The following is a 25,073-nucleotide window of genomic DNA, read 5'->3' as shown; positions in this document are numbered from 1 at the left end:
CCCATTGTATTCTGCTCTGCAGACCTCTTCTGGATTGCTTTTATCTAATTCTGAGCATCCTGTTCCAATACAAACCTAGAAAAATGAGGTGAGACCACTAGAGGGCAAACTGATGATGAAGGGTCTGGAGTAGATGGACAAATTAGAGGTGTTTACCTGGAGAATAAATGGTAAGACACATGATAGTAGTCTCCAAACATGAGATTTAGTCTGGAAACCTCCAGAAACCAGCACAATGACCAATGGTAGCTATTTTGTGAAGTTTGGTTTTTTTTTTTTCACTCTTAATGAAAGTATAACACACATACAGAAAAGTACATAAATCTTAAATGTACAGCTTGAAGAATTTTCTCAAGATGAATACACTGAATAACCACCACACAAATCAAGAAACAGAACACTAATACCAAGTCCCCCTTCCACTCATTCTCTCCAAAAGGGTAATGACCTAACTTCTAACACCCAAAATTAGTTTTGCCTGCTTTTGAGCTTTTCATAAGTGGAGCCACATAGCACGTGTTCTTCTGTGTCTGACTTCTTTTGCTCATCATTCTGGCTATAAGGCTCATCCCTACTGTTGCAGGTAGCAAAGTTCGTTCATATACATTGTGTACAGAATTGAGATTTTCCGTTCTCATCTGGATGGGCATTTGGACTAGTTCTAATTTAGGTCTTTTTCAAATAGTGCCTCTGTGAACAATCTCACGTACGTCATTTTCTGCATATACGTATGCATTTCTGTTGGGTAAATACCTAGGAGTGGAATTTCCGGATCACAGTGTGCATATATTTTCAGCTTTAGCAGCCCAGAGTGATTGTTTACATTTATATTCTTACCATCAGGGTATGAGAGTTCCAGTTGCTCCACGTTCTCACTGATGCTTGCCTGTATTTTTCATTTTACCCACTTTGGTGAGTGTGTAGAGTTATTGCATGTGTTAAGGCCCAAGGCAGGCCATCCCAACATATGACTTAATGGTATATTGATTGCTTTGAGTTAAAGTTAGTTAAGAAATGACTGATGCAAGAGGGACATTTTGACCTGAGGCAGGAGATAGCTGGGCCCCAGGCTGAGCCGCTGGAACTTGTCTGCTGTTGACACTTCAAGATGAAGATAACAGCAGAAGCAGAACTCTGATTGAGTAAAAGATAAGGAGACCACATTTTTCTTGGGTCAAGGAGACCTCCCAGACCACATATACGCGGAAAAGATCCTCACGAGTCAGGGAAGGGAAGGGATGCCAGCCCATAATATGTCCTGCCAACCTCCTAGAAACCCTTGCACTGCAATCCATCTTGGCTAAAAGATATGCACGGACATCAGAGAGGACCCTGAGTCAGACCAAATATGGGCATGGAGCAAGATGATTGGCCAGAGGGAACCCAGAAAACTGCCCCAACATAAGCAATTTAAGCCACCCCAAAAGCGCATGACTCACTCCAAGCCCGCCTGTGTGTTCTTCCACATGTACTTCGCCTCTAATAAACACAACCCGCTTCACTGCCTCTGTCTCTTTACTGAATTCTTTCTTCAAAGAAGTCAAGGAGAGAGGTCCTGCTTCAAGCCTGCTGGCCCTCGTGGTCTAGTGGTTAGGATCCCACACTCTTATCACTGTGGGCTGGGTTCAATTCCCAGTCAGGGAACTAAGATTCTGCTTCAAGCCACTGCACCCCATGGCCCCGGAGATCGAACCCACCTCTCTGTCCCCCTGCAAGTAGGAAATAAATCTCTCATGTGAAAGGTGTGTAAGTGAGCAGGACCCTATGGGGCTTTCCTGGGACAGACTCCTGCCCCCATATCCTCTGCCTGCCTCTTCTTTGTAGAAAAGCCGTTGTCTCCCAGGCCTCCCCTGAGTCACAAAAGCCTGGCTCAAGAATTAATGATTGAAAGAATGTGAACACATAGTGACAAAAACAGCAGTTGGGCCAGGAGAACTGTCATTTTATAGATGCTAAAACCCCCACCAAATGGAAGAAGTTAACTACTTGATGACCATGAGCATGTTGTCCCCAGAGCTACGGGAGTCTGAGGATTGACAATGTTAACCCTTGTGACATGGCCCTGTTACCTCACCATCAGAGAATTGTGCGTGAGGCAAGTCACACAGCCCGCAACTCCCTTCCCTCACCTTGCCTTTAAAAATGCTTCCCTGAAGCCCATCAGGGAGTGTGGGTCTTTTCAGCATGAGCCATCCCCTCCCTTCTCCTTGCATGGCCCAGCGATAAACCTACCTCTGCTCCAAACTCCAACATTTCGGTTTGTTTGGCCTCACTGTGCCTCAGGCACATGCACTTGGGTTCGACAACAGGCGTACTCCTGGCATCTGGAGGTAAAAGGACACCCTATCACCAGAGATAGAGCGTTCAGGCCAAGAAGCCTGTACAAACAAAACTTGTTACTTCTTGAATTTACTACCCCAATCCCAAACTCTGTTTAGTTAGATTCTTCACAAATTTCCTGTCAATTTCTCACAAATTTATTGTTTTTATCTAAAAGATATGAAAGCTGCCTGCTTTGGCCACTTCTTAGGTTCCATTTCTATGAGACTTCTGTGTGCACGAATTAAAATTTGTGTTTTTCTTCTGTTAATCTGTCTTGTGTCAATTTTATTATTAGTCCAGCCACAAGAACTCAAGATGGATAAAGGGGGAAACCCCTTCCTGACACACAGTAGTTTTAATTTCATTGCCATGATGAGTAATAATTTTGAGCATCTCTTTCTCTGTTCATTGGCCATTTTCCTATCCTCCTTTGCAAAGTGTCTGCACAAGTCTTTCGTACATTTTTCTACTGGGTTATCTTTTTCTTATCGATTTCCCTGCACTAGGTGAATGGACTCGATAATAATGCCCATGTATGTATAACATTTTATGGTAAATCAAGTCATTTACACATACTTGACTTCATGTGACCCTTTATACCACCTGGAAAAATAACATTGATGTCTCTGCTCATTTTCTTAAATTCCTCTTTTTAGTTTTAAGCATGGCTTCCCAGGGGTTGCCCTGGGTGGTCAGTGAGTGAGTGAGCTAGTAAGCCTTCCACCTTCTGCTGATGGATATGTATGAGGGGGTGGGGAACACATTCAAAGTTTAGGCCATTAGCAAATCCGCCCCAGCTTTTACTTTTTGTATGTGCAAGGCCTCATGTGTGGCCAAGGATCAGTAGACTATGAGGGCCTGCTAGGTTTCTCATAAGCATGCATGTAGATTTTTGTCTAAGCAGTTTCCATATCACCAAGAATATGTGGGAGCTTATCAAAGCCCATAATAGCTGTCATGTTCCCCAGATATTCCTGTGAAATTTCTGGCTGGTCTGTCTGTTGCTTGCTCCAACCAGTATCACAGTCTCAAGCTAGCTGTGATGTTGGCATTCCCTGATTTATTGCCACCAAGATTGCTCTTGTTTTGACAATGTACCAAGCATGGATTATTCCAAATTTGCTGTCAATCAAGTCAACCCCCTCTGGCAGTGAGGCTGCAGGTAGGTCCTTACAACCTACTCTGCCCTGATAGAACCACTGGTCCCTGCAGCTGAGGGGGATCTGGAAGCAGCTCCAGGCCAAAATGCCATAGACTCCCACCATTCTCACCAAGGTTTAGTGGATTTTCTTGAATAAATGCAACATTGTAAAGTTGACAGCATCTCTGAGCTAATTTATAAACCCAATGCAATCTGAATGAAAATATTACTGGGATAATCAAATGATACTAGTATTGATCTGGGGAAAAAAAAAAAAAAAACGATATGATAGCTCTGAAAAAAAAACTGTAAAAGGAGACCAAAGTGGTGAAATCAGCCCTACCAGATAATAAAATGTCAGGAATCCAGACCCTTGCTCTGCCATCAAAAGGGCAGAAAAACTGGAAAAAAATGTTTGCATCTATATGATGAAAGGCTAGTTTCCTTTACATAAAAATAAGAAAAAGATAAACAGCATAATTCAACAATAAGTGATTTTTACTTTTGTTTTTAAACATTGCTTCAATCATCAAAGTGCAACGCTCTCTGGTAGAGAGTTATTCTGGGTTGGGGGCAGGGAAAGACACTGGATGGAGAGGTCATACTTTCTAGTTATTTTCTGGTCACAGAGTAGCAAAATAACCCCAAATTCCAAGTAGAATGAAAGGGGCACATTACTACAAACCCTTTAGAAGTTAAAATAATTATAAGGACATTTTATGAGCTACTTTATGTGTTTAAATTAGACAACTTAGATGAAGTGGACAAATTTGTAGAAAAACACAAATTACCAAAACTGACTCAAGAAGAAACAGAACATCTGATTAGACCTAAGTCAGTAAAAATATTAAATTAGCAATAAAAAATAATCTTTCCACAGAGAAAGCCCAGGTGGCATCCCTGGTGAATTCTATCAAACATTTGAGGAAGAAATAATAGCAATCCTTAACAAATCTTTCAGAAAATAAAGGAAGAGGGAATACTCTCCAACTCATTTTATATGGCCGATAATATCTTGATACCAAACCCAGACAACATCACAAGAGACCTAGATGGAAGATACACAACAGACCAAGATCAACACAATGACAAAAAAAGAAAATTAGCAAATGAAATGCAGCAACTTAATAAAAAAAAATAAACCATAAACCATGACCAAGTGGCATTTAACCCAGATATGCAAGGTTAGTTAATATCTGAAAATAAATTAATGTAATACACCATATTAATAGAACAAAAGAACAAAAATCACATGTTCAACTCAACAGGCACAGAAAAAGCATTTGATAAGCTCCAACACCTCTTTATATACAGACTCTCAATAAAACAGGAAGAGAAGGGAACATCCTCACCGTGGTAAAGGGCATCTATGAGAAACCTACAGATAACATCATACTTAATGGTTAAAGAATGAGCGTTTTCCCTTAAAACTGGGGACAAGTCAAGAATGTCTATGCTTTCTAATTCTATTCAATATCATACTTGATATTGCACTAACCAGTGCAGTTTAAGAAAGAAAAAGAAACAACAGGCATCCAAATTGGAAAGAAATAAACTGTCTTTATTTGCAAATGACATGATCCTGAATGTAGGAAATCCTACACAATCTCAAAAAAGAAAAAACAAAAAAACCCTACAAGAACTAATAAGTGAGTTTAGCAAGGTCACAGGATACGAGTTCAATATACAAAAATCAGTCACACTGCTATACATTAACAATGAAAAATCCAAAAATGAATTTGAGAAAACAATTCTGTTTCTAATAGCACTGAAGAGAAACACTTAGGAATAAGTTGAACAAAAGAAGCACAAGTCCTGCACACTGAAAACCATAAAATATTGCTTAAAAATTTAAACATGACCTCAATGGATAGGGAGATAGATCTTCAAGGGTTGGAAAACTCATTATTGTTAAGATGGCAGTTCTCCCCAAATTGATCTATAGATACAATGCAATCACTATCAAAATCTCAGTAGGCATCTTTGTAGAAATTGACAAGATGATCCTAACGATTATATGGAAATTTAAAGAAACTAGAATAGACAAAACAATTTTGGGCGGGAAAAAAAGAGAACAACATTGGATGCCTTACACTACCAATTTCAAGCCTTATTGAAGGCTACGGTGATCATCACTACAGTTTTGTGTTGGTGTAAGGACAGACAAATTAATGGAACAGAGTAGCATGTCTGGAAATGAATCCTTATATTAACGGTCAGTTGATTTTCAACAAAACTTCAATGATAGACTTTTTTTTTCTTTTTTTTGTGGCCAGGACTCCCACTCCCACTTTTGGATTAGAGATTAATGTTGGCCACAGGGAGGCTCGAAAGGATCCAAAGGAGGAGCTAGATTCCCAGAGCTGAGGTTAAGAGTGGATGAATGGGTAGAAAGGTTAAAGAAAAAACCTCTCAGAGATTCTAGCAAACAATTTGCTTAAATACATTTTAAACCTTCAGGGAGAATACCAACTGGCCCTGAAAATATTTCCCTAAAGAGTCTGCAACTCTAAAAACTTCTTTTGCAAATGTGGTGCTTGAAAGCAAAAGTATATAAATGTTTATCCCCTTTGACCCAAAAATCCCACTCCAGGGAACCGCATGACTCTAAGGAAACAATTCAAAGGAATGTTGTATAGAAAAATTTGTAATAGTGACAAATTTGAAATAAACTCAAAGTCTAATGTTTAATAAATTATAGGAAAAACAGTAGACTATTATGTAGCCATTTGTAAATGTGATAGGTGAAGAAACATGGCAGAGTATTTACAATGTAAAAATGAGTATCCATATAAAAAAAGCCTTGGAGGGAACTTTTCAAAGAAGTAGAAATAATTATAATACTGAACTTTAGGAATATGAACATGTCGATTTCTTTCTACCTTTCTTTTTTAACCAGTATATGCACACATTTTACATAGTGCCCAAGATTCAGGGTGGAAGGGGACTATACGAGGGCATAAACACATACTTCTGTGTGTACATTCTCTACATCGAGAATTATTAGGGGTCATCTTGGAGGCTGGCTACCACACTACCATCACCCCTAACCTGGGATATTGTGATCACTTCTTAACTGAATCCTTGTTTCTTGTCTCCTTGAAGTCTATTCTCTACATGGTAGCCAGCAACCCTCTTACATCGTATCACGTTGCTCCTCTGCTCAAAACCCTATAACAGCTTCCTATAGAAGTAAAAGCCAGTCTTTACCCTGGTTCCAAGGCCTTACATCATCTGGCCCCCACTACCTTTCCAATTAGTCTTCTACCACTCTCTCCTCACTCTCCTCCAGCACAAATGCAAAGCCTCATATGCACTAAGCAGACTTCTGCCCCAAGGCCCTTGCACTGGCTCTTCCTTCTGCCTGGGATGTCTTCCCCCCAGACAGCCACATGGCTGGTTCATTCAAATATCAGCTGCTCCAGGAGATCTATTCTATCACATATAAAATAAAATAGCACTCCTGCCACTTCTTGCCTATAGCACTTAACACCTACCTGGTTTCCTCCACTAGGATGTAATCTCCATGAGAGCAAGGGGCTTGCTTTGTTCTTGCTGAAGTCTCAGGATCCAGAATGGTGCTGGCACATGAAAGGCACTCAGTAAACATTTGTTTAATGACTGAATAAGCAGGTTAATGAAAGTGGCTGATAGTCCCAGCTCTTCCTGCAAAAATGCCCTGCTAATATTGTGAATTATGTCTGTGAGAGAGAAGAGAAAGGAGGCAAGAGGAAATGGGCATATTGGCAGATGGATGGAAGAAAGTGAAGCTATTAATAAATGAACAAGAAAGGGAGGCATGGAGATAAATAAGGAAAATAACTATGTGATAGGAAGTAGATCATTCAGATTTGTCAGTCTATGAAATCTCAAAAAGGAACAGTTTAATCTGTAAGAAGAAACTTTCGTGGCATATAATTATGCAAACTCAGTATAAAAGAACAGTTTATCCATGAGTTAAAAGGGATATACAGGCATGCTATAGTTTAAAATAGTAAAAGGCTGAGAAAAACTAGGTTGATGTTTATGAAACTATGGTGGAAGTTTATTAGGGCATGCTCTCCGCATGGGATGAATATTTCGGGGCAGCACTTGATGGGTGGACAGGATCTCCTGGATCCTGTCCTGGAAATTCTTCTCTGCTGTCATCCCTGCTTCAAACTCTCGGCGTTCCTCCTCCTTCTCCGCTTCACGGGCCTGCTGTTGGGAGCACATTTGCATCTGAAGTTGCTTCCTGTACTCCTGGGCTAAACTGGAGCGTCTAAGGTATCAGAAATGTCAAAGTATAAAACTGTCAAAGTAAGTATTTGGATTTATGTAGACCATTACACTTAAAATGTAATTTTTAAAGTCAAATTAAAATTCCCATTAAAATCAGGGTGAGTGGGGAAGAAATAGATGAAAAATTTAATAATGTGTTTATTACCCAATAATAATTAAGACAACCTTAGAACAAATTGATTTTAGCGAGGGAATGTCTCTTCTTCATTCAAAATATTGACTGCTATGTGGAGAGAGCCCTTGGCCTCTCTCCATCCCCTCTCACTCCCCTCCAAGGAAGAAGGTAAAATGGAACAAGTTGTTCTGCCTATTTCTTGTCCGCTTTCTGTATCAAAGGGGGCATATTCTCCCTGCAGGGGAGGCCTGCAGTGGTCTGGCACTGCTGGTGACTGGGTGGGTTGCTGGTGGCCGGGTGGGTAAGTTTGACTCATTCTGTTCAGTATCAACTAGATGATTTCCTCCATATATAAGCCACAGTTAAAAATATATAAGCCACATTTTAAAATTTATAGTGATTTTTTTTACTGTGGTAAAAAACACATAATGTAAAATTTACCATCTTAACCATTTTTAAGTGTACAGTTCAGTAGTGTTAAGTATATTCACATTGTTGTGAAGCAGATCTCCAGAACTTTTCGTCTTGCAAATCTGAAACTCTATATCCATTAAACAACAACTCTTTTTTGTCCCCTCCCACCAGCCCTCGGTAACCACCATTCTACTTGCTGTCTTTATGAATTTGACTATTCTAGGTACCTCAAGTAAGTGAGATCATACAGCATCTGTCTTTTTGTGACTGGTTTATTTTACTTAGCACGTCCTCAAGGTTCATCCATGCTGTAGTATCTGACAGGATTTCCTTCCGTTTTAAAGCTGAATAATATTCAACTGTATGTACATACCACACTTTGTTTATCCATTCACCTGTTAATGGATATTTGGGTTATTTCCACCTTGGCTACTGTGAATAGTGCTGCTATGAACACAAGTATACAAACATCTCTTTAAGGTCCTGCTTTCATTTATTTTGGATTTATACCCAGAAGTGGGATTACTGGATCATATGGTATTTCTATTTTTAATTTTTTGAGGAAACTTCATATTGTTTTCCATAGCAGTTTTACCATTTTACAATCTATAAGCCACATTATTAATATAAGACTTTATCAGAAATAGAGATTACAGCATGCATACGCCTCTGTGTGGCAGATTCCATTTTCCAAAGACTGCCACAGTGATATCGCCCCCTCTCATATGCTCTTCTGCAATGTGGACCTCTACTCCCCTATCAAGAGGTGGAGCTTATTTCTCCATCCCACTGAATCTAGATGGGCCCCATGGCTGCTTTTTTTTTTTTTTTTTTTTTTTTTTTTTTGCGGTACGTGGGCCTCTCACTGCCGTGGCCTCCCGTTACGGAGCACAGGCTCCGGACGCGCAGGCTCAGTGGCCATGGCTCACGGGTCCAGCCGCTCCGCGGCATGTGGGATCCTCCCAGACCAGGGCACGAACCCGTGTCCCCTGCATCGGCAGGCGGACTCCCAACCACTGCGCCACTGGCTGCTTTTTATGGCCAACAGAATATGACAGAAATGATGCTATAGCAATCCTAGATGTAGTCCTTAATTGGCCTGGCAGCTTGCTCTTCCTGTCTCTTGGAATGCTTGCTGTTGGAACTATCCCTCTCAAAACCAGCTACCACACTGTAAGAACCCCAGGCCACATGGAGAGGCCATGTGTAGGTGTTCCGGCTGGTAATACCAGATGAGATCCCCAGGCACAGTCAGTACATGCTACAAGCTATATGAATAGGTATCTTAGGTGTGCATTCCAGCTGAGCCTTCTCATGAATGTAGCCCCAGCCAGCATCTGACTTGAACCACATGAGAGACCCCAAGCAAGAACCACCCAGCTGAGCCTTGTCAACCACAGAATCATGAGACATAATCATAACTCACTTTAAACCACAAATTTGGGGGTGTGTTGTTATACACCAGTAGGTAACTGTAATACCTTCTGCTCACACTACTTTTCTTATTTCTCAGTTGACTCAAAAGTTGGGCAGGGGCTTAGGACCTGCACAGAAGGAGAGAGGCAGCACGTTGAAAGGAGGGCCTCTGGAGTGTGGAGGTCCAGAAGTTTGGAGATGGAGAAACTGAGGCATGGAAAATAAAATAGGCTGCCCAAGTTTGCACAGCTGCTGTGTGGCTAACAGGGTCTTGGTGCTCCTGCCAGGTGTTCGGCCTGAACCTCTGAGGTGGGAGAGCCAAGTTCAGGACATTGGTCCAGCAGAGACCTCCTGGCCCCACGTAATATCAATTGGCGAGAGCTCTCCCAGAGATCTCCGTCTCAACGCTAAGACCCAGCTCCACTCAATGACCAGCAACCTCAAGGGCTGGACACCCAATGCCAAACAACTAGCAAGACAGGAACACAACCCCACCCATTAGTAGAGAGGCTGCCTAAAATCATAATAAGGTTACAAACACCCCAAAACACACCATCGGATGCAGTCCTGCCCACCAGAAAGACAAGATGCAGGCTCATCAACCAGAACACAGGCACCAACCCCTCCACCAGGAGGCCTACAACCCACTGAACCAACCTTAGCCACTGCGGACAGACACCAAAAACAATGGGAACTACGAACCTGCAGCCTGTGAAAAGGAGACCCCAAACACAGTAAGTTAAGCAAAATGAGAAGACAGAGAAATACACAGCAGATGAAGGAGCAAGGAAAAAACCCACCCGACCAAAACAATGAACAGAAAATAGGCAGTCTACCTGAAAAAGAATTCAGAGTAATGATAATAAAGATGATCCAAAATCTTGGAAATAGAAGGAGAAAATACAAGAAACATTTAAGAAGGACCTAGAAGAACTAAAGACCAAACAAACAATGATGAACAACACAATAAATGAAATTAAAAATTCTCTAGAAGGAATCAATAGCAGAAGAACGGATAAGTGACCTGGAAGATGAAATACTGGAAATAACTACTGCAGAGCAGAATAAAGAAAAAAGAATGAAAAGAATTGAGGACAGTCTCAGAGATCTCTGGGACAACATTAAATGCACCAACATTTGAATTATAGGGGTCCCAGAAGAAGAAGACAAAAAGAAAGGGACTGAGAGAATATTTGAAGAGATTATAGTTGAAAACTACCCTAACATGGGAAAGGAAATAGCCAATCAAGTCCAGGAAGCACAAAGAGTCCGATAGAGAATAATTCCAAGGAGAAACATGCCAAGACACATATTAATCAAACTATCAAAAATTAAATACAAAGAAAAAATATTAAAAGCAGCAAGGGAAAAGTAACAAATAACATACAAGGGAATCCCCATAAGGTTAACAGCTGATCTTTCAGCAGAAACTCTGCAAGCCAGAAGGGAGTGGCAGGACATATTTAAAGTGATGAAAGGGAAAAACCTACAACCAAGATTACTCTATCCAGCAAGGATCTCATCCAGATTTGACAGAGAAAATAAAACCTTTACAGACAAGAAAAACCTAAGAGAATTCAGCACCACCAAACCAGCTTTACAACAAATGCTAAAGGAACTTCCCTAGGCAGAAAACACAAGAGAAGGAAAAGACCTACAATAACAAACCCAAAACAATTAACAAAATGGTAATAGGAACATACATTATCAATAACTACCTAAAATGTAAATGGATTAAATGCTCCAACCAAAAGACATAGATTGGCTGAATGGATACAGAAACAAGACCCATATATATGCTGTCTACAAGAGACCCACTTCAGACCTATGGACACATACAGACTGAAAGTGAGGGGATGGAAAAAGATATTCCATGAAAATGGAAATCAAAAGAAAGCTGGATTAGCAAGTCTTATTATCAGAAAATATAGACTTTAAAATAAAGACTATTACAAGAGACAAAGAAGGACACTACATAATGATTAAGGGATCAAACCAAGAAGAAGATATAACAATTTTAAGTATTTATGTACCCAACATAGGAGCACCTCAATACATAAGGCAAATACTAACAGCCATAAAAGGGGAAATCAACAGTAACACAAGCAAAGTAGGTGACTTTAACACCCCACTTTCACTAAAGGACAGATCATCCAAAATGAAAATAAATAAGGAAACACAAGCATGAAATGATACATTAAACAAGATGGACTTAATTGATATTTATACGACACTCCATCCAAAAACAACAGAATACACTTTCTTCTCAAGTGCTCATGGAACATTCTCTAGGACAGATCATATCTTGGGACACAAATCAGCTCTGGTAAATTAAAAAACTTGAAATCTTGTCAAGAATCTTTTCTGACCACACACTATGAGACTAGATATCAATTACAGGAAAAAATCTATAAAAGATACAAACACATGGAGACCAAAGAATACACTACTTAATAACCAAGAGATCACTGAAGAAATCAAAGAGGTAATCAAAAAATACCTAGAGACAAATGACAATGAAAACACGATGACCCAAAACCTATGGGATGCAGCAAAAGCAGTTCTAAGAGGGAAGTTTAGAGCAATACAATCCTACCTCAAGAAACAAGAAACATCTCAAATAAACAACGTAAACTTACACCTAAAACAATCAGAGAAAAAAGAACAAAAAAACCCAAAGGTAGCAGAAGGAAAGAAATCATAAACGTCAGATCAGAAATAAATGAAAAAGAAACGAAGGAAACGATAGCAAAGATCAATAAAACTAAAAGCTGGTTCTTTGAGAAGATAAAGAAAATTGATAACCATTAGCCAGACTCATCAAGATAAAAAGGGAGAAGACTCAAATCAACAGAATTAGAAACGAAAAAGGAGAAGTAACAACTGACACTGCAGAAATACAAAGGATCATGAGAGATTACTACAAGCAACTCTATGCCAATAAAATGGACAATCTGGAAGAAATGGACACATTCGTAGAAAAAGCACAACCTTCTGAGACTGAACCAGGAGGAAATAGAAAATCTAAACAGACCAATCACAAGCACTGAAATTGAAACTGTGATTAAAAATCTTCCAACAAACAAAAGTCCAGTACCAGATGGCTTCACAGGCAAATTCTATCAAACATTTAGAGAAGAGCTAAAACTTATCCTTCTCAAACTCTTCCAAATATAGCAGAGGGAGGAACACTCCCATACTTATTCTAAGGGCCACCATCACCCTGATACCAAAACCAGACAAAGATGTCACAAAGAAAGAAAACTTCAGGCCAATATCACTGATGAACATAGATGCAAAAATCCTCAATAAAATACTAGTAAACAGAATCCAACAGCACATTAAAAGGATCATACATCATGATCAAGTGGGGCTTATCCCAGGAATGCAAGGATTCTTCAATATACGCAAATCAATCAATGTGATACACCATATTAACAAACTGAAGGGGAAAATTCATATGATCCTCTCAATAGATGCAGAATAAACTTTTGACAAAATCCAACATCCATTTATGATAAAAACCCTCCAGAAACTAGGCATAGAGGGAACTTACCTCAACATAATAAAGGTCATATATGACAAACCCACAGCCAACACAGTTCTCAATGGTGAAAAACTGAAAGCATTTCCTCCAAGATCAGGAACAAGACAAGTTTGCCCACTCTCACCACTATTATTCAACATTGTTTTGGAAGTTTTAGCCACAGCAATCAGAGAAGAAAAAGAAATAAAAGGAATCCAAATCGGAAAAGAAGTAAAGCTGTCACTGTTTGCAGATGGCATGATACTATACATAGAGAATCCTAAAGATGCCACCAGAAAACTACTAGCGCTAATCAATGAATTTGGTAAAGCAGCAGGATACAAAATTAATGCACAGAAATCTCTTGCAATCCTATACACTAGTGATGAAAAAGCGGAAAGAGAAATTAAGGAAACACTCCCATTTACCACTGCAACAAAAGAATAAAATATCTAGGAATAAACCTACCTAAGGAGACAAAAGACCTGTATACAGAAAACTATAAGACACTGATGAAAGAAATTAAAGATGATACAAACAGGTGGAGAGATATACCATGTTCTTGGATTGGAAGAATCAATATTGTGCAAATGACTCTACTACCCAAAGCAATATACAGATTCAATGCAATCCCTATTAAAGTACCACTGACATTTTCACAGCACTAGAACAAAATATTTCACAATTTGTATGGAAACACAAAAGACCCCAAATAGCCAAAGCAATCTTGTAAAGAAAAATGGAGCTGCAGGAATCAGGCTCCCTGACTTCAGACTATACTACAAAGCTACAGTAATCAAGACAATATGGTACTGGCAAAAAACCAGAAATATAGATCAATGGAACAGGATGGAAAGCCCAGAGATAAACACATGCACATATGGTCACCTTATTTTTGGTAAAGGAGGCAAGAATATACAGTGGAGAAAAGACAGCCTCTTCAAGAAGTGGTGCTGGGAAATCTAGACAGCTACATGTAAAAGAATGAAATTAGAACACTCCCTAACACTATTCACAAAAGTAAACTCAAAATGGATTAAAGACCTAAATGTAAGGCCAGACACTGTCAAACTCTTAGAGGAAAACATAGGCAGAACACTCTATGACATAAATCACAGCAAGATCCTTTTTGACCCACCTCCTAGAGAAATGGAAATAGAAACAAAAATAAAAAAATGGGACCTAATGAAACTTAAAAGCTTTTGCACAGCAAACGAAAACATAAACAAGACGAAAGGACAGCCCTCACAATGGGAGAAAATATTTGCAAATGAAGTAACTGACAAAAGATTAACCTCTAAAATTTACAAGCAGCTCATGCAACTCAATATCAAAGAAACAAACAACCCAATCCAAAAATGGGCAGAAGACCTAAATAGACCTTTCTCCAAAGAAGATATACAGATTGCCAACAAACACATGAAAGGATGCTCAACATCACTAATTATTAGAGACATGCAAACCAAAACTACAATGAGGTATCACCTCACACCAGTCAGAATGGCCATCATCAAAATATCTACAAACAATAAATGCTGGAGAAGGTGTGGAGAAAAGGGAACCCTCTTGCACTGTTGGTGGGAATGTAAATTGATACAGCCACTATGGAGAACAGTATGGAGGTTCCTTAAAAAACTAAAAATAGAACTACCATACGATCCAGCAATCCTACTACTGGGCATATACCCTGAGAAAACCATAATTCAAAAAGAGTCATGTACCAAAATGTTCACTGCAGCTCTATTTACAATAGCCAGGACATGGACGCAACCTCAGTGTCCATCGACAGATGAATGGATAAAGAAGATGTGGCACATATATACAATGGAATATTACTCAGCCATAAAAAGAAAAGAAATTGAGTTATTTGTAGTGAGGTGTATGGACATAGAGTCTGTCATACAGAGTGAAGTAAGTTAGAAAGAGAAAGACAAATACCGTATGCTAACACATATATATGGAATCTAAGAAAAAAAAATGTCATGAAGAACCTAGGGGTAACACAGGAATAAAGACACAGACCTACTAGAGAATGGACTTGGGATATGGGGAGGGGGAAGGGTAAGCTGTGACAAAGCGAGAAATAGGCATGGACATATATACACTACCAAATGTAAGGTAGATAGTTAGTGGGAAGCGGCCGCATAGCACAGGGAGATCAGCTCGGTGCTTTGTGAGTGCCTGGAGGGGTGGGGTAGGGAGGGTGGGAGGGAGGGAGATGCAAGAGCGAAGATATATGGGAACATATGCATATGTATAACTGATTCACTTTGTTATAAAGCAGAAACTAACACACCATTGTAAAGCAATTATACTCCAATAAAGATGTAAAAAAAAAAACAAATACCATATGCTAACACAAGATATGGAATCTAAAAAAAAAAAGGGGGGGGGGAAAGGGGGGTTTCTGAAGAACCTAGGGGCAGGACAGGAATAAAGACACAGACGTAGAGAATGGACTTGAGGACACAGGGAGGGGGAAGGGTAAGCTGGGATGAAGTGAGAGAGTGGACTGGACATATATACACTAGCAAATGTAAAATAGATAGCTAGTGGGAAGCAGCCGCATAGCACAGGGAGATCAGCTCCGTGCTATGTGACCACCTAGAGGGGTGGGATAGGGAGGGTGGGAGGGAGACGCAAGAGGGAGGAGATATGGGGATGTGTGTTTATATATAGCTGGTTCACTTTGTTATACAGCAGAAACTAACACACCATTGTAAAGCGATTATACTCCAATAAAGGTGTTAAAAAAAAAAAACAGGACACTGGGTTAAATTTGAATTTCAGATTAAAAAATATATATTTACATACATTATAAATATATTTAATATTTTATAAACCTAAATAAATACATTCTGAAGCAAAACTGAAAAAAGAGAAAATAGACTCATGTACCATAATGTTCATTGCAGCACTATTTGCAATAGCCAGGACATGGAAGCAACCTAAGTGTCCATCGACAGATGAATGGATAAAGAAGTTGTGGCACATATATACAATGGAATATTACTCAGCCATAAAAAGAAACGAAATTGAGTTATTTGTAGTGACGTGGATGGACCCAGAGTCTGTCATACAGAGTGAAGTAGAACCCAGGGGCAGGACAGGAATAAAGATGCAGACGTAGAGAATGGACTTGAGGACACGGGGAGGGGAAAGGGTAAGCTGGGATGAAGTGAGAGCGTGGCATGGACATATATACACTACAAAATGTAAAACAGGTAGTGGGAAGCAGCCGCATAGCACAGGGAGATCAGCTAGGTGCTCTGTGAGCACCTAGAGGGGTGGGATACGGAGGGTGGGGGGGAGACGCAAGAGGGAGGGGACATGGGGATATATGTATACGTAGAGCGGATTCACTTTATGATATAGCAGAAAGTAACACATCATTGGAAAGCAATTATACTCCAATAAAGATGTTAAAATAAGAAAAAAATAAAAGTTGGGCAGGGAAGAGAGTTGTTATTCATTAAATTCCCTTCACATCTCCAACAACAGACTTTTCAAAAGTGAGAAGGAAGGACCTCCAGAGCAGAACAAGTAGAGGAAGTCAGTAGGGTCGGCCAGATATTGTTGGTAGTGCCCCCCAAGTAACAATAGGCTCAGGTATATAAACCATACTCTTCCTATAAAGAAGAGAGCTTATTTCTATGCACCAAATATGGGTGAGCCGGGGAACAGGCCCTAGGTACAGGGAGGGTGACCAGCAATTAGAGGAGCCAGGTCCTCTTTCTCCACCACACTGGTCACCTGAATTGGGTGTCATAGTCATCAGTGGGAAGGGACTGCTATGATCTGTGAAAGGCTGCAAGGAGGCATCAGCCAATTTTCTCTACCTGAGCCTGATTATGGTGATCAGAGGGACACTTGCCCGAGGAGGGAAGTGGTACATCTCAAAGCACCCAGAGCACTTCAGTTTTCCAGCTCAGCGAGGCTACAAAAAATCTTCCTGGGACATTTGCATGGAATCATAACCCCATAAGCCATTTCTGTTAATCTAACTAATTAGGTCATGCTGTATTTCCGGGTTTATTTCATGGGGGAAAAAACTTATTTCATTATGATTTAGGGTTGGTGCCTACTTTATAAAAAATGTTTCTAATTTGTTTTATTTTTTAAGATGTTTATCTAGTTTAATACCTAATGTGTATAATCAGAATTACACAATGTACAGAATTTAATTTTACCAAAATGGTTGTTGCTTATTTTTATATGAAATTTTATAAACTGAATTGAGCTTTTAGGACAAACGTAAGACTGATGTAAAATAACATCAATAATACATGAATTATGGCACATTGTCTTCTATGCTAAAAATCTCCTATTTTTGGTTAGTTAGTAATAATAAAGAAAACAAAATCATACCTTGTAAAATCCTCCCTCTCTTCACGGTTAAGCTCTTTAAGACCTTCATTTATGCATTCCTGTTCCATAGCACGTTCTTCCTGTTCTTTTGCTTTTCGTTGCACTAAGAAAGACAAAAGTAATTTTTGCTGAATGACTTTTTTTTTTTTTTGCGGTACGCGGGCCTCTCACTGCTGTGGCCTCTCGCGTTGCGGAGCACAGGCTCCGGACGCCCAGGCTCAGCGGGCCACGGCTCACGGGACCAGCCACTCCGCGGCATGTGGGATCTTCCCAGACCGGGGCATGAACCCCCCTCCCCTGCATTGGCAGGCGGACTCTCAACCACTGCGCCACCAGGGAAGCCCGCTGAATGACTTTTTCAGAAAAGACTTGCTGACATCTTTCAGGGCATCAATGCCATATTGTCTTTAGAAAGGCAGAGCTTAGAATCACTGGGCTGGATCTTAGCTTAATAAGGTAGAAGTAGTCATCTCCTTTAAGGAAAGAATAGGGTTTAGATTCATAAGTGCTGCAATCTACAGAGATTTTCTCTTAATCATTTGTCATTGAAATCTATGATCAGCCTTTTTCATACCAGATTACCACTGTTTGAACACTTCTCACCTTTCTCTTCTTGAGGACAAACAGTTCTATTGCCATTTATATTAATAGGGGACTTTATTTATTACAAAATAAGTATTGGAAAAACAGTATGTAAGTCTCTTATAAATTAAATAAGGAAAACTTAAACAACCCAGTAGGTAAAAAAATGACAGAACAGAGTTCACAAAAGAATAAATAAAACCAGGCAATATACATCTAAAATGTACATATCTTTGGTCCCAAATCCATTTACAGGAATTTATCTTAATCATATATGAGCCAAAAAACCTATGTACAGAGACAGTAACCTCCAATGCTAACACAGGAGGAAAAAGATTCAAAACAAGCTGAAGGGCCATTAGCTGTGTTTAGGTAAAATAAATTATGGTCCATTTTTATAATGGATTTCTAGGCAGCATTACAAATCTTACAACTGAAGAAAAATAACCTGGAAAAATGTTAATGATAAGTGGGAAATGCAGGCTGTAAAAAAATATATACAACAAGATCCTAATTGGTGAGGGGAAATGACATATATAATAAAAAATACTCGAAGGAAATACAGGAAGTTGTGAACAGTAGCTATTCCTGGGTGGTGCATTATGGTTGATTTTATTTCCTTGTTTATAGATGGTTCCAAATACTTAAATTTTCCATGTTTTCTCAATATATTCTAAAATATTTATCATGGGACAATACAGAAATCATTTTATCATAGAAGCTTTCTTCTCATTTCTTAAAACTCCATCTAATACTGGCTTAACAATTTTCAACTGCCATTATAATTCCTGGAGTGGAGAATTAACCAGTGGAACCAAGATGAGCTTTCTCTTGCAAAGACAGCTAGTGTGAAGTCCATAGTACCCTACTAGTAAATGTTTACATCTGGGTATAGAAATCCTCTCAACAAATATTTCCTTCTGTGACCAAGCACTGAAGCTGAGGGAATTCAGTGGTATGCTAAGAGATGTGAACAAGCAATGGTGAGAACCCCAGAAAGAAGATTTATTATGAATAGAGGAACACAGAGGGCCTCTCAAGGAATGAGATATTTGAGCTGGCCTTGAAGGATGTCCAGGATTTCTCAAGATCAAAAGTATCATAGGGAGAGAAAACTACACAAGCAAAGGCATGCAAGTATGGATGTATGGAGACAACTGCAGAAAGATATTCAAATATTCAATTAGGTAAGGTCCCTGCAAAGCAGCGATCTTGCCTTAATCCTTTTTACATTCTTCATAGTATTTCACACATAATACTTATTTAATAAATATTTTGGTTGCTACTTAAATTGAATTAAGGCCCAAATATAATATAATTATAATTAATTTCCTTACACTTTTCTTGAACTTGCAGTTTTCTTGTACACATGACCTCATTCAAAAGTTGTTTTCTTGCCTCCTTTTTAAGTCTCAGCTCCTTGTCCTTCTCAGCAATCTTCTTTTCCTTCTCTTTCTCAAACATTCTGTCCAGTTCTTTCTCCTGAGCTTTTTCTTCCTCACGCCGCTGTGCCAAGTACTGATGATATATCTTCTGTTCTCTTATCATATCTTCCTACATAACATAAAAATTACCTCATGTTGTTAAAACTTTTAGGTGCAATAATGATATAGAGGATAAGTTTTAAAATAATCTTTTAGAGCTACAATTCCAATATTTCAGAATTACATACTGAAACATTTACAGATATTGTAAAATATTATTTCTAGGGTTTACTTAAAAATGTTCGGGGTGGGGCTTCCCTGGTGGCGCAGTGGTTAAGAATCCGCCTGCCAATGCAGGGGACATGGGTTCGATCCCTGGTCCGGGAAGATCCCATATGCCGCGGAGCAACTAAGCCCATGCGCCACAGATATGGAGCCTGTGCTCTAGAGCCCGCAAGCCACAACTACTGAGCCCACATGCCACAACTACTGAAGCCCACGCGCCTCGAGCCTGTGCTCTGCAACAAGAGAAGCCACTGCAATGAGAAACTCGCACGCCACAACAAAGAGTAGCCCCCGCTTGCTGCAACTAGAGAAAGTCCACGTGCAGCAACGAAGACCCAATGTAGCCAAAAATAAATAAATAAATTTATTAAAAAAAAAATTCGGGTGACAGTGGAAAATGGGTGGGAGGGACAGATGAAACAAGAATAGCTATTGGTTGATGGTTGCTGAAGTTAGGAAATTGATGCATGGGGGTTCATTGTACTATTCTTTGCAACTGTTTGAAATGTTTTATAACACATTTTTGAACAGTTCAAATAGTAATTCAAATACTTTCTCAAAGAAGTTCCCAAATAATTTTCAATTATACAACTTTATTTTAATTTAGGTAGATGAAATATCAACCTGATAAAATAAGTCGCTACTATTATTACAGCACTGTCTTTGACTAGAAGATGAGTTAGTTGATAATTTACAACAGCAAATGTCAATCTTAGTTACACTTTGAAATCACCTGGGGAGCTTTAAAAAGTGCTAAGTCTCACCCCTCGAGATTCCTATCTAATGGATAGCTTTTAAGTTCCCCAGGTGATTTGACTGTGCAGCTAAGGCTGTGAACTAGGCTTTATAACACAGGTAATTTCAGTTGCCTTCTGTCTTTCATGGTATTATATTTGTGCTGTTCGATCCAATCTGTGATCTCTTTTGAGAATATCACAGATTTGAGGTAGAACTAGCAAGATCTGACGGTGTAGCTGCACCCTCAGAATGGCTTGTATACATAGTTTCATACTTTGGGGAATAATTTAACAAAAGAAGTGCAAACCTTATACTCTGAAAACTAAGAAGCATTACTGAAAAAAATTAAAGAAGACCTAAATAAATGGAAAGATATCCGATGTTCATGGATCAGAAGACAATATTGTTAAAATGGCAATTATCCCCAAATTGGTCTATAAATTCAAAATAATCCCTATCAAAATCCCAGTTGGTTTCTTTGCAGAAATTGACAAGCTGATCCTAAATTCAAATGGAAATTCAAGGGAGCTGGAATAGCCAAAACAATTTGAAAATGAAGAACAAAGTTGGAAAATTCACATTTCCTGATTTCAAACTTACTACAAATCTATAGTGATCAAGACATGATATTGGCCTAGGAATGGATATATAGATTAATGGAATAGAATCGAGAGTCCAAAATAAACCCTCACATTTACTGTCAATTGATTTTTGACATAGTGCCAAGACAATTCAATAGAGGAAAAATAGTCTCTTCAACAAATGGTGCTGGGACAACTGGATATCCACATGCAAAAGAATGAAGTTAGGCCTCTACCTCATACCATATACAAAAGTTAACTCAAAATGGATCAAAGGCGGGTACTTCTCTGGCAGTCCAGTGGTTAAGACTTCACCTTCCCATGCAGGGGGTGTGGGTTCAATCCCTGGTCAGGGAGTTAAGATCCCACATGCCTCGCGGCCAAAAAACCAAAACATAAAACAGAAATAATATTGTAACAAATTCAATAAAGACTTTAAAAATGCTCCACATCAAAAAAATCTTTAAAAAAAATGGATCAAAGGCCTAAATGTAAGAGCTAAAACTATAAAACTTTAAGAAGAAAACAGGACATCTTCATGACCTTGGGGTAATAAGAGTGTTTTAGATATGACACCAAAAAGCACAAGCAACAACAGAAAATATAGATAAATTTTACTTCATCAAAATTTAAAACTCTTGTACTTCAAGGGACTCCATCAAGAGTGAAAAGGCAACCCACAGAATGAGAAAAATATTTACAGATCACTTATGTGATAAGGGATTTGTGTCTAGAACATAAAAAGAGCTCCTACAACTCAATAATAAAAAGACAAGCCAGTTAAAAACTGGGCAAATAACTTGAATATACTTCTTAAGACTTCAGTAGCCTTTAGATAGATTACTCCAAGGAAGATATATAAATGGCCAATATGCACAGAAAAAGAGGCTCAACGTTATTACTCATTAGGGAAATGCAAATGAAAACCACAGTGACATACTACTTTAGACAAACTAGGATGGTTAAAATAAAAAAGATAGACAATAACAAATGTTAACAAGCATGTGGAAAAATCAGAACCCTCCTAAGTATGTGAGAATGTAGAACAGTGAAGCCACTTTGAAAAACAATTTGGTGATCACTCACAAGCTTAAACATAGAGTCAGTAATTCTACTCCTAGGTATATGCCCAAGAGAAACAAAAATATATGTCCAAACAAAAATTCACATATGAATGTTCACATTAGCATTATTCATAATAGCAAAAAAGTAGAAACAACTCAAATGCCCAACAACTGACAAATGTATGAACAAAATGTGGTATATCCATACACTGACATACTATTCAGCCGTATAAAGGCATAAACTACTCATACAGGTTACAACATGGATAAGCCTTGAAAACATTATGCTGAGTGAAAGAAGCCAGTCAGAAGATCCCATAATATATGATTTCATTCATATGAAAGTCCAGAATAGGGAATCAATAGAGACAGACTATTAGTAGTTGCTTAGGATTGGGGGTGGAGGGAGGGGAAGAGGGAAAGTGGGATAATAAAAATGTTCTAAAATCAACTGTGGTGATGGTTGCACTAAAATCCATTGAAATGTACACTTTAAATGGGTGAATTGTATGTTTTATGAATGATACCTTAATGGAGCTGTTAAGAAATTAATAAAAAAAATCCAATTGAGAAGAAAAAGCTCAATAGCAAAAATAGTAAGAAAGAAAGAAAGAGAAAGAAAGAAAGAGAAAAATCAAATAAGCAATCCAATCAGAAAATGGGCAAAAGATATCAGAAGACATTTGGTTGAAGAGGATATACAGATGGCAAATAAGCACATTAAAAGTTGGTCAGGGCTTCCCTGGTGGCGCAGTGGTTGAGAGTCCGCCTGCTGATGCAGGGGACGTGGGTTCGTGCCCCGGTCTGGGAAGATCCCACATGCCGCGGAGCGGCTGGGCCCGTGAGCCATGGCCGCTGAGCCTGCGCGTCCGGAGCCTGTGCTCTGCAACGGGAGAGGCCACAACAGTGAGAGGCCCGCGTACCGCAAAAAAAAAAAAAAAAAAAAAAAAGTTGGTCAACATCATTAGCTATTATGGAAATGCAAATTGAAAACACAATGAGATTGGCTGGAGGCTCAGTGTGGACTGCTCTGAGTTAAAAACTCTAAGGGGACCCAATCATCCAGGGGGACCCCACACTTTTGTGAGTTTTACCTCCTGTAAACTCACAAAACCTTACCTCAGGTTCTACAGTAAATATCAGAGAAAAATCCCCTCATGCTTATGGCAAGGGGAGGGGAAAATGAACCATTCTGAAATACACCAGAGCATTCTATTCTTCTTAATAAGGTTTGGCCTCAGGAGAAAGTATTTAACCAGAGCCTAACCTGCTGGGGTTTTATCAGAGCCTCACTGACCTGGGGGAAGGGAAATACCCAACTCTGGGCAACCTCTAGCCTTCCGTGTGGGAAAAGGGAAACACCATAATTGAGGCTTCCAATGACCAAGGAGAGTCCAAACCCAAAGGCACTAGCCCTAAAGGTATAGAAAGAGAATCCCTTCCCCTGTTTACTTGGATTTTTAACGCTTGGCACTGAGATCACCCTTCTACTGCGGTTATTACCACAAAGGTTCAAAGCCAATGGAAAACACTAGATGAGGCCTGACTCCCTCTCTGTAAGACTGGTATGGGTCAATGGATCTATCACTTCTTTGAACAGAGCAACCCAGATGACCTAGATTTCACCTCCAATCCTGAAGAGGCCCTAATTGGCCCCAAATCCAGATAATTCTTCTTACAGGGAGTCCCCCCCAAATTACAAGGCCATGTTCCTCCACTTTGTGAGGGGTTCAACCTGGCAGAGGCTCGGCACGGCCACTGAGGCCTCACTGTTAAAATGGAAATAGCACCTTCAGAAAAGGGCTAAATCTGATATCAAGGGTCTTTCCAAATTACAGGAAAGTGGTTTCCCCATGCCCAGCCCCTTGCTCACTGACATTGAGGTGCAACTAGTGGCACCCTCATGCCAGCCCATCTAGTAGTTTGGGGAGGCCCTTCCTTGCAAACAAAATCTGACATGGAAAGGGAGTTGGTATTCTTCACCATTGGCAGCACCACCATTGTACACATAGGCCATGGCACATCCCTAGTATAGGACAGCTTTCTTGACTCGGTCCAACTGGCAGAGTTAGAGGCAGTGTACCTTGATCTATGACAGATCATAAAAATGAGATTTCTAAGGGCACATATTTTTCCCTCACTCCTGGGAGGTAGCCAATGGATTCACAGTCTAGTCTGGACAATGGCAAAAGGATAATTTCATGATTCAGGGAAAGCCCATCTGGGGTGCCTCCATTTGGAAAGAAATGGCCAACTCACACATGCCGATTAGGGTCACTCGTCTCTGCACACACACACACACACACACACACACACACACAGCAAACACCAGAAGCATATAGTAACATTACAGACTCATCTAAATTACATGTATGAGCCCCCTCCTGGAGTACCAAAAGCGACCCTGGACACAACTATTCCTCAGTGCCATACCCACTAGCAGAGTGGGCCCATATTATATCAGGCCATAGGGGAGTGACAGCACTTACTGATTGGGCATACAGGTGTATGCCCTTTACTCCAGCTCTAGCCAAAGTGGTGGTAGATAATTGCTTCCTTTGCTCCCGAACAAATCTCTGGAAAGATGCTTGGTGGGGACACATGCCCCAAGCGACAGACTCTACTTCAGATGGCATACGGAGTTTATCAGGCTGCTGTTGCCCTCCATGAAATCTAATAGGTATGCAAACACCATCATCCATACCTTCACTGGATGTCTGCTGGCTGCTTCCCATTATGTGACCTCCTTCTTAATCAAGTATGTGCTCATCCCCTTTGCCCCACCAAGAGTAGATTCAGATCAAGGTACCCATTTC

General features: G+C 39.7%; 1 protein-coding gene across 1 annotated transcript in view; it reads right to left on the bottom strand.

The window, feature by feature from the left end:
• Positions 1–7,484: 7,484 nt before the first annotated feature.
• CFAP53 (cilia and flagella associated protein 53) overlaps positions 7,485–25,073 on the bottom strand; it is a 67,219-nt gene continuing 49,630 nt past the window's right edge. The window contains exons 6-8 of the mRNA XM_067699123.1: positions 19,503–19,719; positions 17,584–17,686; positions 7,485–7,724 (exon numbers count right to left, since the gene is read on the bottom strand). Coding sequence (XP_067555224.1) covers positions 7,496–7,724; positions 17,584–17,686; positions 19,503–19,719 — 549 coding nt within the window. The 3' untranslated portion in view covers positions 7,485–7,495. The remainder of the gene's footprint in view (positions 7,725–17,583; positions 17,687–19,502; positions 19,720–25,073) is intronic.

The sequence above is a fragment of the Pseudorca crassidens genome, chromosome 12, assembly GCF_039906515.1.
Source record: "Pseudorca crassidens isolate mPseCra1 chromosome 12, mPseCra1.hap1, whole genome shotgun sequence".
Lineage (NCBI taxonomy): Eukaryota > Metazoa > Chordata > Mammalia > Artiodactyla > Delphinidae > Pseudorca > Pseudorca crassidens.
The sequence above is the reverse complement of the archived record's forward strand: the minus strand, read 5'-3'. Positions and strand labels throughout refer to the sequence as shown.